Genomic DNA, 20,242 nt, shown 5'->3' with positions numbered 1-20,242 from the left:
CCACACTCCTCTATTCTGGGACTGTCTTTAGTTCTGGCAATTGTCACTGTTTGAACCTGGAGTTGCAGGGACTATTGAGCTGCTGCTGGGCCTGTGACTGCACCAACCCATCACCCTGCTGTCCCCCCCCAAACCACCACCCAAAGTATGGTGCTTGGGGAGGCAGGGGTCCCACCTTAAAGCATTGAATATTGCTCCCAGCATTAAATTGCTGAGGGCAGCAGTCAGGTTGCTGAGGACCAAGCTGCCCTGTAACATCCAGACTTCTATCTCCTAAAGTACTCATGCAGATCAATAGATTTTTACTTTAGTTATTTGTATTGCTGATACCAGAATAATTTGGCACTTGACTATGTAGTTAACAGTGGTGCATGCACACTAAATTTTGTATACCGTTTTTTCACCATAGTTTACATCAGAGAACGCTGATGTGAAGTCATTTGCAATAATTGGTGAAACAGACGGCGCATTCAACATTTTCGATGATTGGTTGACTGCCAATATGACACTGGACCGTGAAAAAAAAGCATCTTATGAATTAAAGGTAAACAGAAAGGAAGAAGTCCAATCAGTGATGATGCAAACATGCAGGTTGAAGAGAGATGAAGCTAATTGCATTGCTCTAAGGATAATGGTTCAAATCCCACCACAGCAGATGGGAGCATTTAAATTCAACCAAAGTAAAAATCAGGAATTAAGAAAACTATCCCAATAGTAACTGTGACAGGAAATTTGAACACATGGATGGCTAAACTTAGACATCGAAGCTGGAATATGCCATTTGGCTGTTCAAGCTTGCTCTGCTCTTTGAACAACCAAATGGCCTATTCCAGTGTGAATACGGTTGATCCTGTATCTCAATGCCATATTCCCACTTTCTCCCCATACTCCTTAATGTCTTTAATATATAAAAATCTATTAATCTCTTTCTTGAATATGCTCTGCGACCTGGGCACCACAGCCTTCTGTGTTGCAGGTTTTACATGTTAACCACCCTCTGAGTGAAGACATATTTCCTCATCTCAGTCTTAAATGATGTAACCCATATCCTGACACTGTGTCCCTTGGTTCAAGAATCCCCAACCAGGGGAAATGTCCTTCTTGCATTGAGTCTGTCCCGTTCTGTTAGAATTTTACACATTTCATTCAGAACTCTTCGCATTCTTTGGAACTCTAGTAAATACAGGATCAGTTGAACCAATCTCTCCTGTCAGTATAGTCCAGCCTCCAGAGTGCACTCCCTCTAAGACAAATATATCCTCTGAAGTAGAGGGACTAAAACTGCACCCAACACTTCAGCTGAGGTCTTATGAAAACCCTGCATAACTGCAGTAAGGCATCCCTACTTCTGAACTCAAATCCTCTTGCAATGACAGTCAATATACATTTGGCTTCCTAATTCATTGCTGCACCCGCCTGTCTAATATATCATGATTTAAATAACCATTTGGCCTTTCACAGCAGAGTATATAACTTCACATTTATCTATATTAGAATCATAGAATACCTACAGTTCAGAAAGAACTTTTGGGTACATCAAGTTGGCACTGATCATCCAAACAGCAGCCCACCAAATCCATCCCCATCCCTATCCCTGTAATCCCACATTTACCACGGTTAACCCACCTAGCCTGCATATCCCTAGACACTTTGAGTTACTTTAGCATGGCCAATCTACCTGACCTGCATATCTGTGGATTGTGGAAGGTAACTGAAGCACCCAGAAGAAACTTACATAGACATAGGGAGAACATGCAAAATCCACACAGACAGTCACCCTAGGCTGGAATCAAACCAGGGTCCCTAGCATTGTGAGGCAGCAGTGCTAACCACTGAGCCAGCATGCCATGTAATACTGCATCTGCCATTTGTTTACCCACACACTCAACTTTTCTAGATCACCATGATGGCTCCTTGCATCCTCCTCATAATGCACAATCCTACCCAGTTTTGTGTCATCAGCAAAGTTAGAAATATTGCATTTGGATCCCTCATCCAGGTCATATCTCTATATTATGAATAGATGGGACCCAAACACTGATCCCTGTGATACACCATTAATCACTTCCTGCCATCTTAGGAGCCTTGATGGATTTTTCTTTCTTTTCATTCATGGGATAAGTGTGTCGCTGGCTACGCAGCATTTATTGCCCATCCCTGATTGCCCAGAGGGCAGTTAAGAGTCAACCACATTGCTGTGGGTCTGGAGTCACGTAGACCAGACCAGGTAAGGATGGCAGTTTCACAGTGTCATCCAGGATTTCCACAGTGAATTGCATAGATGGTACACACTGCAATTACTGAGTGTTTGTCGTAGAAGGAATTGATGTTAGTTTATATGGTGCCAATTAGGCAAGTTACTTTTTCCACCAATTTTGATTGTCATCAAAACCATGTTGGATCACTAATGCCTTTAGGGAAGGAAATCTGTCATTCTTAACTAATCTGGCCTATATATATAGCTCCAGTGAGGTGGATGACTCTTAACTATGTTCTGAAATGGCCTAATAAGCCATTCAGTTGTATCAAATCACTAAAAGAACCCCAAAATCAAAGGAATTGGTACTGATGGAGCATCTGGCATTGACCTATTGCAAATGACACTGGCAAGCACAGGCCTGTTGACCCTGCAAAGTCCTTTTCACCAACATCTGGGAGTATCCTATCTCACTAGAACTGAGAGTGGCAATTGTACGGAATGTAATCTGTGTGGGAACATCAGTGTCCATCATCAACAGATGCTCAGTAACGCCACTACTGATCTAAAGGGTTATTGCCCTAAAGGACATAGTCTACGGCACATAGTGAAGGAACTAGTAAGATGGAAAATCTATTGTCCTCTCCAAACTACCTGTCACATATGTGCCCATCAATGCCAGTATCAGTAGGAGTGACAATGCTGCAGTCGTTGTGGAGAAAAAGTCCCATCTTCGCATTGTTATTGTATGGCATTACCACTGTGGGAAATGGACAGACTTCAAACAAACCTAGCAACTCAACACTGAGTATCTGTGAGACACTGTGGGCCACCAGTAGAATTGATCCAAACACAATCTGTAACCATATGACCTAATGTAACCCACATTCTACCATTGGCATCATGCCAGAAAAGGAGATGTCAACCTGTGAAGCTACAAGGCAGGATAACTAGCACGCCAAATAGCAAAAGCAATATGCAGAGCATAGGGCTATGCAGTCTCAAAAACAGTGGATCAGATCTAAGCTCTGCATTCTTGCCACATCCAGTCATGATTAGGTGGACAATTAAACAAGAAGAGAAGGCTCCACAAACATCTCCATTCTCAACAATTTGGGAGCCCAGCACATCAGTGCATATGACAAGGCTGGAGTATTTGCATCTAACTTTAGCCAGCAGTGCTGAGTGGATGACCCATCTCAGCATCCCTCTGTGGTCATACAGCCATAGAGTCATAGAGATCTATAGCACAGAAGAAAAGGCCTTTGGTCTATCAAGCAAATGTGCTGGTCAAAAGCAACTACCCAATTGTTCTAATCCCATTTTCCAGCACTTGGCCCACAGCCTTGTATGCCTTGGCATCACAAGTGCACATCTAAACACTTAACAAATGTTATGCCTCACACATCTCTTTTAAACTTATCCCCTTGCACCTTGAACCTGTATCCCCTAGTAATTGATCCCTCCACCCTGGGGAAAAAGCCTCATACTTTCCACTGTATCCATACCACTCACAATGTTATCAACTTCTCTCAGGTCACTCCTCAACCTCCTGCGTTCAAGTGAAAACAAACCCAGTCTATCGAACCTTTCTTCATAGCTAAAATTCCCATACCAGGCAACATCCTGTTAAACATCTTCTGTACTCTCTTCGAAGCATCCACATCCTTCTGGTAGTATGGTGACCAGAATTGTATGCCATATTCCAAGTGTGGCCCAACTGAAGTTCTATTAAGCTGCAGCAGAACTTTTCTACCCTTATACTCAATGCCCCTTCGAAAGAAGGCAAGCATGCCATTGGCATTTTTTACTATCTTGTCTGCCTGCGCTGCCACCTTCAGTGATCTGTGGACCTGCACACCCAGACCCCTCTGCGAAACAGAGGGCGGCTGAGAGTCATCACAGTGGAATTCTGGGAGACATCCACAGTCATCACAACTGTACAACAGGTCAAAGAGAGCTGGCGTCAAAGTGTGGTTAAACCTGAAATGCTACATTGGTGTTTCCCACCCTCCTTCCTCCTGTGACCAAATGAAAAGCAGCTCCATGCAGAAGACAATGGCAAGGTAAAGATGTACAAGGGAACTGCCATTAAGAGAGTGGGCCAGTGTTAGAGTGGAAGTGCAGAGGCCTTTGTTCGAGAGTTTTCACCATGAGGAGGCTGAGTAGGGGTACAGTTAAGAGCAGATAAGGGCTGTTTAAGTCTCTTTCTGTCCAGACAGAAGGCAATAGGGATGGCAGTTAGGACATGCTCCTCTTGCACGATGTGGGAGATCAGGGAAAAACTTCCAGTGCCCCTGGTGGCTACACCTTGAGAAGTGCACCCGGCTGCAGCTCCTGACAGACCGTGTTAGGGAACTAGAGCTGGAGCTGGATATACTCAGGATCATCCGAGGTGCAGAGAACCTCATTGATAAAAGCTATAGTGAAGTGGTCATTCCTAAGGTGCAGGCTGCAGGTAGCTGGGTGACCACCAGAAGAGGTAAGGGGGCAAGGCAGATAATGCAGGATTCTGCTGTGGTCATTCCCCTCAATAACAGGTATACTGCTTTGGATACTGTTGTTGGGTGGGGGGTGGTGGTGGGAGGGTGGTGGGGGCTGACCTTCTAGGGGCTAGCAGCAGCAGTGTGCTCAGTGACACTGTGACCGGCTCTGAGGCCCAGCAGGAAAGGGTGCAGTCAGACAGAGCGATATGCTGATAGGGGACCCAATTGTGAGGGGGACAGACAGGAAACTCTATGGCTGCAGAAGAGGCACCAGGATGGTATGTTGCCACCTGGGTGCCATGGTCAAGGATGTCTCTGAGCGGTTATAGAACATTCTGAAGTGGGAGGGTGAACAGCCAGAGGTCATTGTACACATTGGTACAAATGACAGAGGTAGACAAAGGGTTGGGGTCCTGCAAAATATAGGGAGCTAGACAAGAAGTTAAAAAGCAGGACCTCAAGGGTAGTGATCCCCAGATTACTCCCAGTGCCACGAGCCAGTGAGGATAGAAATAGAAAGCTAGACCAGATGAATGCATGGTTGAGGAGCTGGTGTAGGGGGCAGGGTTTTCAGTTTTTGGGTCATTGGGATCTCTTCTGGGGTAGAGGAGACCTGTACAGGAGGGACGGGTTGCACTTGAGCTGGAGGGGGTCCAATATCCTTGCGGGGAGATGTGTTACCCGGGAGGGTTTAAACTAGTTTGGCGGGGGGTGGGACTCTGAATAAGAGAGGGGCCAGCGAGAAGTCAAGGGAAAATACATCAGCCATCGAGAGCAAGTTTACTATTCAGGATAGTTGGGGGCACAGTAAAGGGAGGGAAAATCTCGTTTAAAGTGCATTTATTTCAAGGCCTGACTGGTAAGGCAGATGAGGTCAGAGCATGGATTAGATCTAGGAAATGGGATATTACAGCCATAACGGAGGCATGACTGAGAGAAGGGCAAGACTGGCAGCTCAATGTTCCAGGATACAGATGCTACAGGTGTGACAGAAGTACAAGTAAGCAAGGAGGGGGAGTTGCCCTTTTGATAAGAGAGGACATAACAACAGTGCTTAGAGAGGATATTCTTAAGGGGTCATCAAAATTAGGCTATATAGTTAGAACTTAAAAACAAGAAGGGAATGGTCACTCTGTTGGGACTGTATTATAGACCCCCAAATAGCCAGCAGGTAGTAGAGGAGCAGATGTGTAGACAGATTGCAGATACCTGTAGGAATAATAGAGTAGTGTTGGTTGGAGATTTTAATTTCCCCTGTATTGACTGGACCACCCAAAGTGTGAAAGGCCCGGACAGGGTGGAATTTGTCAAATGTGTCGAAGAAAGTTTCCAAAATCAATATGTAAAGGGCCCTATTTGGGAGGGTGCAACACTGGACCTTCTCTTAGGAAACAAGGTCAGGCAAGTGACTGAAGTGTCAGTTGGAGAGCACTTTACGTTCAGTGACTATAACTCTCTTAGTTTTAACATAGTTATGGAAAATGATAGGTCAGGTCTACAGGTTAAGGTGCTAAACTGGAGCGGGGACAATTTTGGGGCCATTAGGCAGGATCTAGCAGAGGTCAATTGAATGAGACTGTTTGAAGGAAAAGGAACGACTGGCAAATGGGAGGCTTTTAAAAGTGTGATATCAAGAGTCCAGGGACAGTATGTCCCTATTAGGGTGAAGGGAAAAGCTGACAAGTCTAGGTATCCCTGGCTGACAAGGGATATTGAGGTTCTGGTCAGGAAAAAGAAGAAGGCCAGGTTTAAGCTATCAGGCTCAAGTGAATCCCTAGTTGACTATATAAAAAGTGTCAGAAATCACACAACACCAGGTTGTAGTCCAACGGTTTACTTGAAAACACAGGCTTTCAGAGCTTTGCTCCTTCTTCAGGTGTTAGTGAGAGAGGTAGTATCAGACACAGAATTTATAATTAAAAGATCAAAAGGTCACACCACTGATGAGGATGTATTAAACAAACCTAAGATGCTGTTAAATCTTTAATCAGTTAGAAGGTTTTAATTGATTAATGTGTATATGTAAATTCCTGAATTCATTTCAAGTCACAGTCCTGAGAGAACTATAGGTTTTATCAGTGTAAAGAAGAGGTGACATTTTAGGTCAGACAATGCATGTTAGGTGTGAGCTGTTGTTTCAAATCTGTTTGTGTTTTGGTTTGGTGTCAGACTGGTTTTATTTCTAAAGTAGGAATTTATAAAATGCTGCGTTGACTGACTATCTATAAATTGTGTGATTTTTGAACAAAATAGAATTATCAGCAAATACAAATTCACCCCATAGATTCGTGTGTGTGTGTGTGTGTGTTTGTGTGCTTGTGTGTTGGTCATCATGGATCATTTTGGGCCGAAGGGCCTGTTTCCATGCTGTATTACTCTATGACTCCAAGACTCTATATCACTGCTCCTAAGGGTTCTGCCATTCACCGTATAATTTCCATCCTTACTTGACCTTCCAAAATGCATCACCTTGCATTTGTCTGGATTAAACTCCAACTGCCATTTTTCTGGCCATGCCTCCAACTGATCTACATCCTGCTGTATCCTCTGACTATCCTCTTCACTATCTGCTACTCCACCAATCTTTGTATCATCTGCAAACTTACTGATTAGACTAGTTACGTTTTCCTCCAAATTGTTTATGTAAACCATGAACAGCAGAGATCCCAGCACCGATCGCTGTGGAACACCATTCGTCACAACCCTCCATTCTGAAAAGCATTCTTCCACCACTACTTTCCATCTCCTATGACTAAGCCAGTTCTGTATCCATCTTGCTGGCTCACCCCTGATACCATATAACTTCACCTATTGTACCAGTCTGCCATGAAGGACCTTATCAAAGGCTTTACTGAAGTCCATGTAGACAATATCAACCGCTTTTCCTTCATCAATCATCTTTATCACCTCATTAAAAAGACTCGATCAAGTTAGTGAGGTACGATCTCCCCCGCACAAAACCATGCTGCCTATTGCGAATAAGTCCATTTGCTTCGAAGTGCATATAGAAATTGTCCCTGAGAATCTTTCCAATAATTTCCCTATCACTGACATAAGATTCACAGGCCTGTAATTTCCTGGATTATCCTGCTGCCCTTCTTAAACAATGGGACAACATTGGCTATTCTCCAGTCCTCTGGGACCTCACCTGTGGCCAAAGAGGATACAAAGATATCTGTCAATGCTCATGTCCTCCCTCTGTCTCCGCTGCTCCAAGGAAAACAACTCCAGTCCAATATCTCTCCCTAGCTAAACTCTCCAGCCCAGGCAACGTCCAGGTAAATCTCCTATGCACTCTTTCCAGTGCAGATGTGTCCCGCCTATAATGTGGATTCCAGAATTACATACAATAGTCTAGCTGTGGCCTAACCAACAATTTCTATAGTTCCAGCATAACCTCCCTGCTCTTAAACTCTACACCTCAGCTAATAAAGGCAAGTATTCCATATGTATTCTGAACCACTGCATCTACCTGACCCGCTACATTAAGGGACCGGTGATATGCATACCAAGATCCTTCTGATCCTTTGTGCTTCTCGGATCCTTCCATTTTTCATGTATTCCCTTGCTTTGTTTGTCCTGCCCAAGTCCATCACTTCACATTTATTCGGATTGAATTCCATTTGCCGCTGATCAGCCCGTCTGACCAACCTGTCTATCTTCTCCTATAATCTAAGGCTATCCTCCTCACTAATTACCACTCTACAAATGTTTACATTATCTGCAGTTTTACTGATCAACCCATGATAGTCCCCAGCGTCACGGATGCCAGTCTTCAGCCAATTCAATTAACTCCATGTGATTTTAAAAAATGGCTGAAGGTGCTGTTACGGCAAAGGCCCTGAAAGCTTTTTAACAATTGTACTGAAGACTTGTGCTCCAGACTAGCTGCTTCAATCCTTCTATCCAACAATGTGAAAATTGACCCTTCACAATTAATGGACAATGGCAACAGTGTGTATCATCTACAAGATGCAGTGTGATAACTCACTGATGTTCCTTCAACAGCACCTTTGAAACATGGATGCGGTGCTTTGTCCAAGATAATGTTGAGCTTCTTAGGTGTTCTGGGAACTGTACTTAACAAGGCTAGTGGAGAAGTGGGGAGATAGGATGCGACTAGGCTGTTGCAACATTCGCAACCTCTGATCTGATCTTGTAGCTGCAGTATTTATATGGATAGTCCAGTTCAGTCTCTGGTCAGTGATAGCCCCAGATGTCAATACTGAAGGATTTAGCTATTGATTGTCAAGGGATCATGGTTAGATTCTGTCCTGTCAATGATGGTCAATGACTCGCACTTGTGTGGTGTGAATGTTAATTATCACTTCTTAGTCCAAGCCTGTCATTATCCAGGTCTAACTGCTTATGGACACTGTTGTAAATTATATTGACAATGGTACAATCACATCCCAACTTATGATAAGGCGGGAATGACAATCATGAAGCAGTTGAAGCCAGCTGGGACTAGAATGCCACTCTGCAATGTTGTCCTGGGGCTGAGATTATTGCACTCCAACAATGACACCATCTAAGTGAACATCTTTCCAAGACTCTTGGTGGAGAAGTGATTGATTTGAATGGCTTCATTTCATGCTTTTATCTATTTGTGAATAGAATTGTTCAATTTTGTAAATAATTATTGTCTCATCCTCTTTATTTTTAGATAGTGGGTCTAAATAATGCTCAAGAAACAGTTGAAGGACCTGAAGTTGTCACTATTTTACTTCGTGATATAAATGATAATCAACCAATATTCACAAAACACCAGTTTGATGGAATTGTACGGCAGAATTCCAGGCCTGGTATGTGACATTTTAGTAGCTTAACTTCCAATTATAAATTTGCATAATTTTGATATTATTTCAGTTTGAGAAGGCAGCTCACCTTTTGTTCAAGGGCAACTAGGGATGGAAAATAAATGTTGGCACAGCCAGCGAATGAATGAATGAAAAAAACAATTGGATGACAAACAACTGCTATTGACACTGTGATGGGGCACACTGTCCCAGATCTAGTTGTAAATTGTTGAGAAAAGCCATTGGTATCTGTCTGAAAATCTGGAGTTGTTGCCTGCAGAGAACCAAATTGTGTTGGGAAATCTTAACTCCAATGGCATTCCAGAAAATGAGGTTAATGGATCCCTTTTCTGATTTCTATTTCCTTTCCTAGTTCCCTAAACTGTATCTTGTTGGACCTCATCCCTCTTTGTATCAACGTGAATGTTAGGAAGCTATTCACTGTCCCTGCTCAGAATGCTGTGTATCTGATTAGTGATATCCTTGACCCTGACAATAAGAGGCAACCTACTTTCCTGGATTCACAATGCTCGCTGCAGAAATAGCTGTCTGTTTCCCAGCTGTAGAATCGTCACCACTATTGCTTTCCCATCTTCCTCCTGCTCCCCCATCCCCATCTACCTTTGTGTAGCTAAGAACAGAATTTTGATTTATTTTTTATTCATTCATGGGATATGTGAGCAGATGGTTAGGCCAACATTTTTATTGTCAAAACGCAATTACCCCTTGAACTAAGTGACTTGTTAGAGCTATTTCAGACGGCACATTGGTGTGCGTTTGGAGTCAAATAAAGACCAGGTAAGGATCACAGATTTCCTTCCCTAAAGGGCATTAGTGAACCAGATTTTTTATGACATTTGCAAATGTTTCTATGGTCACCATTAGGCTAGATTTTTAAAACTAAATTCCATATTAGTATTGATTTCAAATTTCATCATATGCCATGGTCAGATTTGAACTCAGGACCACAGAAAATTAACTTGGGTCTTGGGATTTCTAGCCCAGTGACAATACATTACTACATCACTGCCTCCCCTAAGGTTTAGAGGGTGAGATTCACTGAAGGAATGCTTGTACAATCTGCCTGGTCTTCTTTGAATGCTTGGCTATCACCATTCTCTATCTACCTACACACTCTTAAAGTAGGGAATGGGCATGTCCAGAAAATCAGCCTCCCAAAATACTACAAAACTGTCAATGTTACAATGGACTACAGCAATGCCAGCAGCTGCTCAAGCTCCAAAACCTGGAACATGACTTAACGAGGCTACTACATATTCTGCACATGTGGTTACCCATGATACAAAAAGCATCTGTTGTTCTGCCACGCAACAAGATTATTATTCCAGGGAGTTGAGATGTTCTGCCTTGCCTTTATTTATTACACCATTAGCTGATTTAACAGAAGTGAACTTCAGACTCAAATAAAAGCTCACTGCCCACTGACTAATCAGTTCATTTCCTTAATCTATGCTACATTATTTACCATGATGATTAAATTCAATGTGTTACTTAACTCCCGCTGTTTACAATTACTGAAAAATTCAGAAATCTTTAGAATTGCATTCCCTTTCTTTTTCATTTTAAACATCCTTAGATTTGATTTATTTTGAAAATTGTGATGATGTGATAATTATCAAATTAGTTTGTACTAATGAACTCATTTGGACTTACTTTATAGTTAGTTAGCTTAATTAAAGTATGATAAAAATGAAGAACTTAATTTAAAATGAAAAATAAATTATGATTGTACTCATCCCATGTGACCCCTTGTTCTGTGGCATGAATTTTTGGTATACTTCTGTCTCTTGCCTCGGTTCTTTCCTCCTGCAGTGTTTTATTGCTGTCATTCTACTGGTGTTTCTCATGCTGTTTCTTGTCGTATTTTGTTGTACTTCCTCCATTGGTTTTTTTCAATGTTGCTTGTAAAGACTCTTGTGGTGGGCAAATTCCTGCTTTGCTACTCCCAGTGTTTCCTGCACTCTATATAAGGAGCCCTCCCTAGTGTTGTGCTTTTCTGCTTTTCCCAATGATGTTCTTTTTGTTAAAAAAAATGTATTTGAGACATGTATGATCCTGACAAAATCATATTCATTCCTCACTTGACCCTACATGATAGTTCTGTGCCCATTGTAATGATGGACTTCACACAATTATGAGTGGGATATTGATCCAGTTTATTGATCCAATAATAATGAATTACATAGAATATGCAGCACAGAAAAACGCCAATAGGTTAAAACCAGTTCTCCTGTGATATACGTCCATTGGTACTGTTTCTATTTTGCCTTATCTAAGTCTGTCAGCATAAGCCTGTCCTAATGCCTACCCTTGAATGCATCAACCACTCTCTAATTTACCAAGATTCCATTTAGATAAATAATTCCCATTTGATTTTTTTGTGATTATCTTATATTGATGGCTTCTAGCTTGCTATTCATCCTAAGTGAAAACATTCTGGTCTTGATTTTAATTCCTGGATTGAGGATCAGAAGTAGGAAAAATCCCAGTTCAGTGAATCTAATCTTAACAAGTCACTTCAGAGATCAGTCAAGGATACACACTGGATTGGGAGCCTAACCATGTAAGTCAGGACGAGCCTGAAAGACTGACTGGTACATAAGTTTAAAAATAAAGAAAGAAACAGAAAGCATCCTCCTGCTTCCACATTTATACTTTATACCTTGTATTTACCAACTTTCAAAGGGACATCAGTGGTGTCGTGGTAATGTCACTGGACTAGTAATCCAAAGGCACAGGCTAATGATCAAATCTCAACATACCAGCTGGTAGAATTTGAATTCAATGAAACAAAAATCTGGAATCAACATCTAGACTAATAGCGAAGATATAACCACTGCTGATAGTTGTAAAAATTGATGTAGTTCACTCATGCCCTTTCTGGAAGGAAATATGTCATCCTTACCCAGTTTGGCCCACATGCCACTCCAGATCCACAGCAATATGGTTGATTCTTAATTGCCCTCAAAATGGTCTAACAAATACTCAGTTCAAGGGAAATGAGGAATGGACATCCTATATAAGAATAAATAATCTACCCTCCTGTCATCAGCTCATAACCCCTTTGCCACACACACCCATCCCCATGTCCTTTATACATTCCATGCCTCTGTACTGACCACCATAGCACCTCATAAACTTTGTACAAGCCTATGCCCATTTATTGGCCCTTCATGCCACCTTATGTCCATCTCCCATTGCCCCTCATACACAATAAGTTCCAGGTATCCCTATGGATCTTTAAAGCCCTTATGACAACCTCTATATCTCACCCACCATCCTTTTCCTTTCCCTCTTTATGCCAACCCAGTTATTACCCAGAATGAGCATTAACAGGCAGTATCATGACAGAAAATAGAGTTACCAGTACATTGGTTATGTTATTATTGTAAAAATAACACTCTTATTAACACAAAGCAAGCATCCAATATGGTGAAATTGTTTCAACAAATCCTCTATGATAACACTTTCATTTAAGAGTTTAATAATTTATGTAAATAAACATTTTGCTAAGATGGCTAAAACATCTTATGTCAACAAACCTGTCACTGAAGTATTAAAACCTTATGTCAGTAAACAGATCCATTCAATAAACAGGTGGAAAAAGTTATGAAAATGAGAGCCTGGAACATCAATCAAGCAACACAAATCCTAACATGTATTTGTACAAACAGATACTCTCAAATACGTACTTTTACAGCTGCACATTTTGTACAGTTTTTTGACAACTTTTCAAGCCCCAATGAGTTTATGTACTTTTCTACACACAAGCACAATCACAATCACAATGGGTAACTTACTTCCACTAAAGAGTACCTTTCCTCCACCAAAGTTGTCCCAAGACAACATTAAGCAATCACGTCTCACACCCCCTCACTTTCCCTCATCACCACTCAATACCTTGCCTTACCTGTGACCAGCCTTACAACCTAATCCCCTCTAACTATTAGTCTGGCACCTCATATCCCTGTATACCAACTTAGTGCCTACTTCCATCTGCATTTCCCCCTTCACTAACCATGCTGACTAATCAAATATTCTGGAGTGCAGTTCCAACAACAAGAAGCTCTATACCACCCAGAACAATACAATTTGCTTAATTGAGGCCCCATTAGATGCCAGCAACAGTTATTCCCTCCACCACTAATGAACAGTGGCAGCAGCTTGTACCATCTACAGGAGACACTGCAACAATTCACCAAAGCTCCTTCAATAGCACCTTCCAAACCTGCAACATGTACTGTTGAGAAGGACATGTGTAGCTGTTGCATGGGAGGATCACTACCTGCAAATTTCCTTCTAACCACACACCATCCTGACTTGGATAATACTATCATTCCTTTACTGTTGTTTGGTCAAAATCCTAGCATTTCTTCTCTAAGAACCCTTTAGATGTCACTAAATGACAAACACCATAAGCAGTTCAAGATGGCAGATCACCATTTCTTTCTCCAGGGCAGTTAGGGATGAATACTAAATGCTGGCTTATGCAACAAAGACCACATCCGATGGATGAATAAAAAAAACAAATCCACAACTACCCATGCACTTAGGAGAAGAAATGTACTTGAACTTCTATATTGCAGATTGCACTCTTGAATAAAGCATTGCTATTCATTAATGGATATTTTGATACTTCCAAGGCACTTCTTGACAGGTCAAGCTGTTGTTGACAGCTCTCGATAAATTTGACAATTTTCAAAGGGCTTATGATACCTGAAACTTTTACCAAAAGATCCCTGACCTCTAATCTGTTCTAGGACCATATCCGCAGGGGTAGCTCAGCTCTCCAAAGAAGTACTCTGCCCATCCAAAGGAAACACATTGAAAACAGGTCTGCTGTTGCCTAGTCTAATCTCCATGCTCTGGCTTCTACATTTCAGAGACTCCAAAAAAAAAAATTAGTGGAGGTAACTGGTCATTTAAAGGATTATCTGTGTCCTAGAAGTGGCTTATCCCCAGTCTCACCCGAATGTTAAGAGAGAGGCTGGGATTTTGGGCACAACTTGCAATTTCTGACAAACCCTGTCACTTTGGCGGAGATGGTCTCCAGCCTGGTGGAAATCAGGTCTCTTTCCCTATCTACTCAATTCAAACCACTCCTAGTTGTATGGATGTCAAATTAGATCATCTCTCAGCTATCCCTTTCAAGGGACCCAGCCTGATAGGGATAATCTTGCATTACTTGCCATTGTCATTGCCAATCTACTGAAATGAAGCCAACATCTGCCAGTTTTCATGATTTGTGCATCCCAAGGTGACTCACCAGGACAATATTGAAGCTACATATTTTTGGGCAGAGAGATCGAGAGCTGTCCCATGGAATGGGGACATCTTGTGTAGGGGAAGGCTGGTGGAGTATTTTGGTCTTGCTGAAGTTGAGTGAGAGACTAACCGTTTAGTATACAGAGCTGAAAAGGTTGCTTCTAATATGGGCCATAACTGTGCAGTTGTCAGGATATTGTAAGTTGTGGATAACTTGGAGGATCATCTTAGTCTTGGCTTTCACCTTGGTTGAAGTTGAAAAACTTCAATCTAGGTGAAACTCAATCACACCCTGTGGAAGTTGAACTCAAATAGCCATGAAAAAGCAATAGTAGATATTGCAGTGAGTTGGAACAATCACACAGTCTTACTTGGTGCTCATCTGAACACAAAAATGCTTATCCTCCAATCTATTGCAAAAGACATCATACTATTGTACAAAAATTGCAGAATAGTAACACATTTTGCTGTACATGCATGACACTGGAGCATTCTTGAAAGGGCTTCCAAGGACGATCATTACAGTAGACAGATGGTCATGACGAGAAGAGCAACAGCTGTTCTAGAAATGATAGACAGAAGATTTAAAACATGTAGGTTAGGAGCAGTAGCTACTTAGCCATTTTTCCCAGCACAAACAATCTAAGTAAGGGACAAACCCTAAAAAATGTAGGGCTATTGGTCACTCTGCCTTTTATATATCAATAAATATCCTGTAGAGCAATTTGTGTTGTTCCAGACACTTTCTTTGGATTTATTGAGAAACAAATATCACATCTGTCATTCAGTGGATGATCAGAAACTGCATTGGAATCTTCAGATGTAAATCTTTGTTGATGGACAGGGTGTTGTTCAGGAGTATATGTGTGGAAACATTCCCCACAGAAAGGAGGTGCTTCTACCGATTTCACAAATTAATTTCTTGTAAAGTGAAGCATTGTGGAAGTCATGAAGTAAATACCTGCTCTTCACAGATTTTTGTAATATGGTCTGAGATTGAGATTATGAACACCAGCTTTATGAATGTTGTTTATAATGAACGCAAGAATGCTGTTGGGACCACACAGCTTGTTATTCTTCATCTGTAGAATAGACATTTATAATTCAACAAGTGTCGGCAGCCCACCCAAGTTTGATCTTTCAAGTTGATGAAAGATTGTTTTGTCTGATACGAAAGACGCCTGGTTGAGAGATTTCGACTTTCTTGGATAGCTGCTTCGACTTTGGGAGGAATATTGCTGTTTTCAGCCAAGTGGGGGCGGGTAACATTTGCTTTTGATTCCTAGATAGATTTGATCACATGGAAAAAGCTATGTGTGTTGTGCAGGACTGCGTAGCATCGAATGTTTTGATCTTCTTTACCTACTGAGCCAGTGAGAACAAGACAGGAAGAATATTGCACCTTGTATTGTTCTCTTATTGCTATATCTTGAAGTATGTAGATGTTAAGTTTTGTCCTCAATTTCTTTGTTTATATCCAGTGTTTTGATGCCAGGTGCAGGCTCATGGTGGAGTGTAAACACCTGTGACCTGTCCAGCAGTCATTTGCATGCTGAATGGTGCGAATGAAGTCCAGAACCCTCTCAGCCCAGAGGCAGATAGTGATATAGTCCTGAAGGTGCCAATGCTTGGATCAGGGCCTTTCCTGATTGCCTTGTATTTATCTTTCTAATGAAAATGCATTTGTAATGATAAGACCATATTTAATGCACTTGGTGAGGAGGTTGGGGGCTATTGATATTTGATTTCTCCACCCTTCAATCCTGATGGTACCCTTCCAAATGGTGGTGGTGAATCCAAACTTGGTATTAAGATCTTCCAATAGAACCTATTTGTCTTATTTTTTGGATGGTGGCCAGTGCAGAATCTAAATCTGCATAAAAGCTCTTTGGTTTTGTCAGTAAATTTGAGTGCAGAGGCATAATCACTGATTAGTGTGGCCCATTGCTTGACACTAAGCTGAAGGTATAGGGTCGTGAGTTATTTGTTAATGCCAATTAGATGTTCTGTAAGCATATCTGTGATTTAGCTTGCAATGGCAAACACAACTCAATGAATACAATAACCCTCATCTGTTTTCCCTTCCAGAAAAAAGTGTATCTCTGCTCTTCCTGTCTAAGCTTGCTTTCCACAGGAAGTTGCACTGAAAGCAGCAACATCAATACATATTGCAACCTCCTGCAGCAGTTCCATATAAATCATTTTTGCATCCTCCCCAGTGTCTTTACAGCCTTTTTACAATATGGCAGCCAAATGTTACTAGCTTTACCTCTTTGGATAATGCTGAAGTAAAATAATTATTCAATATTTCCACCACTGCTTGTGATTTTATCTTTTCCAACTTTGATGGCTCCAGTCTCATCTCAGGTCTCCTTTCCTTATTTATGTGTCAGAAGAATATTAGTATGAATTTAAAAATAAGTTAAACAACAGAAAACAAAGAATAGAAGTAATCATGTCATTTATAGATTGGCTGGTAGTTACTAGTGGGATGCCACAAAGATGACTGCTGGTGTCTTAGCTTGTAATTCTTAGTGTAATACAAGTTTGATGATGAAACAAAGCAAATGCATGATGAGGCTCTTGAACATCCCAGCCTTCCATTATTTTGTTGAAACAGATGCACAGCAGAGAAAACATAACTTCTCTGCTAGTTTTGCAGACCGTATCGGGTTTAATTTTGTCACTGTTAAACGTTTAGTTCCAGAAGTTAAAGCACTGTCAAATGCCTTTAGTTTCTATTATTAATACTTTAAAGTTCTAATTGATAGAGAGTTTAATAGGGTTGTAGCTGCATTTTTTGAAGAAAGGTAATGCCTGGCTCTTTTTTAAAGCATGTTCACCTGTACTGTTGTTACTGTACGGTTCATTGGATCTGCGCAGAGTGTATACTGGATGAAGGAACATAGGTGTACTCTGTGTTTTCATGGAGGGAATGAGAGGCCATTAGGGGTTCGTGTGGGGCATGGGTTTGCATGAGGTTATGAGGGGCTCATGGATGTGGGTCAGAGAGCATGCATTGGTTTGGGGCATCTGAAGTTGTCTCTTTAAAGGTCCCCATATCTGGACTATAGTTCACTATTCCTCTTAGAGGAAGTGAAAAATGAGTCCTTGAGAAGCAGGCCATACTCTCTGATAATTGCTGGTGGCCAGGAGATACTGACACCCACAATGTAGCCAACCAGATCCAGAATGGAAGGGCTTGGATTTCTGCCTGCAGCCTCTCACACCACCAAAGATTGAGAGAACTGGGAATGGGGGTAAGAATCAGGAATCAGTTCACATCCATCATTTTTAAAGCTCTGTTGCAACTCCACAACTCCGTGAAAAATCAGCCCCATAATTTTAAGATCGTTTAAAAATTCCACATTTCAAATCTCACATCTCCCCTTCTTCTCGTTACCTTTCCTGCTGCCAGGCTTGTTTTCTCTTTCTTTGACCTCGAGTAATGTACCCTTGAAAGTGCCAATTCTTCCTACACAGTGTCTTTCTTACCCTCTTGTTGCCAGATTTGGTTCTGCTTTAAATAACCTTGCATCTCCCTTCTGTATCGACAATTTGTTCAAGGCTCAGCAAACTCAACTGTCCAAACTTAATCTATTCAACATCTTCCTAAGCCATGGGCCACCAGAGCTCATTCTTGCCAATCTCCTTTCTATTCTGCTTATTGCTCCCATCTTTGCCCTGGTGGACTGACAGGTTGGCTATCAGTGCTCCCTGTCTCACCTCTGCCTAGAATAAATGGTCCCCTTGAATAAAGCCTTTGCTATTCTTGGGTTTACTGCTGATGAAAATGTTGATATTATGGCTTCGGCAGAGACATGACTATGAGGTGATGATACTTTTCGTTCAATGAAACTTCTATCTCTTTCCCCTGTTTAAGATGTCTTTTAAAAAAGGCTTTTACTTCAACCAAGCTTTTAGTCATCTTTCCTAAACTTTCCTTCTGTGCTTTGGAGTCAAGAAATGTCAAAACAGTTTTGGTTTTGATTATACTGTTGTTGAGCTTGTTGGGAAGGTTACTGTATTAAGTATATACTTAGTTGCTGTTGAATGATTAAACTTTGAGCTGACTTCACAAACATATACTGTCAGTGAGGAGTGACAGCCATCAGTTATGCACACGAGCAAGTTGCAGGCCTGGTTCCCACTAAATTCCTTCCACACTCTGACCTGATGAATGGCTGCTTGGGTGAGATATTGGGGAGGTTAAGGTAAAGCAATGAAAAGTGGACCTTTCAAAGTGCAAAAGGGGGAAGTTATCTTTGTATGCGTATAATGTAATTTTTAAAATCTATTTACAGGCAAGCCTTTCATGTATGTAACTGCAACTGATTTGGATGACCCTAAAACGCCTAATGCTAAAATCTACTACAGCATCTTACAACAAATCCCAAACAATATTGATGTAATGTTTTTCCAGATTGATAATCAAACTGGAAGAATCTCCACAACTGAAGAAGGTATGTTAACCCTAAGATGAACATTTTCTTCTACTAAAAAGCTATCTGAACTATAGGACATATCCATGTATCATTATTATTGAAATCACTAACTTTACATTTCAATGTAAGTACTTTCAAAGGATTCTGTTGATATAGAAAATAAAGTGCTACCAGAGTTCATAGATTTAAAGTTATGTTTCTCTCTAGTTACTGGGGCTTGTAACATTAAAGCTGTTTTCCTACAGTCTTTTTTAAATTTCATTTCAGGATGCCAACTTAATTCAATTGAATTTGATTTATCAACTTCAATTCATTGCTGGTGTTTGATCAAACTATTGAAACTTCCTGCGATTGCAATTATCGAGATGTAGAGAGCGCAATTTGCTCAAAAGAGAACGGGTTAATCTGACAATTCATAAACTTAAAAGTTCTTATAATACTCAATATAAATACATTTGCAAAGATATACATTCTGTTTTAACTTTCTGCCTGTCTGAAAGCTGGTGGAGCAAAAGTTCTCAGATCCAATAGTAATGATGTCACCAACCCTTCCCTATGAAAATGGAACAAGCCTTGTGCAATGGAATAGCCTAAATAGATATTTCTCAAACAAGTGAGGAATTTGAATTTGAGAATTTCAGAATGCTATTCACCAACAGTGTTTCAAAGTTTCAGCTTTCTTTTAGATTTCTCTGTCAAATTCTCTTCCTTTTAACAATCTGAACTGAAAACACAAGGATTGATTCAAACCCAAACAATTTTTCAATTCTAATTAGCAGTATCCAATATTAACTGAAAACTAAAAGAACTGCAGGCACTGTAAGTCAGAAATAAGAATAGAAGTTGCTGGAAAAGCTCAGCAGGTCTGGCAGCATCTATGAAGAGAAATCAGAGTTAACATTTCAGGTCCGATTCTGAAGAAGGGTCACCTGACCTGAAACGTTAACTCTGGTTTCTCTTTATAGATGCTACTAGAGCTGCTGAGCCTTTCCAGCAATTTCTGTTTTTGATTAAATGTCACCATTTATT

The 20,242-nt window shown here is 41.0% G+C and overlaps 1 protein-coding gene across 2 annotated transcripts in view; it reads left to right on the top strand.

Moving 5' to 3' along the window:
- Nucleotides 1-20,242, top strand: part of cdh17 (cadherin 17, LI cadherin (liver-intestine)) — a 111,051-nt gene that overhangs the window by 23,316 nt on the left and 67,493 nt on the right. For both annotated transcript variants that reach the window (XM_048595466.1, XM_048595467.1), the window contains exons 4-6: nt 410-544; nt 9,350-9,488; nt 19,073-19,231. In XM_048595466.1, coding sequence (XP_048451423.1) covers nt 410-544; nt 9,350-9,488; nt 19,073-19,231 — 433 coding nt within the window. The remainder of the gene's footprint in view (nt 1-409; nt 545-9,349; nt 9,489-19,072; nt 19,232-20,242) is intronic.

This window comes from Rhincodon typus, chromosome 4 (assembly GCF_021869965.1).
Source record: "Rhincodon typus isolate 14 chromosome 4, sRhiTyp1.1, whole genome shotgun sequence".
NCBI lineage: Eukaryota > Metazoa > Chordata > Chondrichthyes > Orectolobiformes > Rhincodontidae > Rhincodon > Rhincodon typus.
Note: the sequence above shows the minus strand (reverse complement) of the source record. Positions and strands in the feature narration are given on the sequence as shown.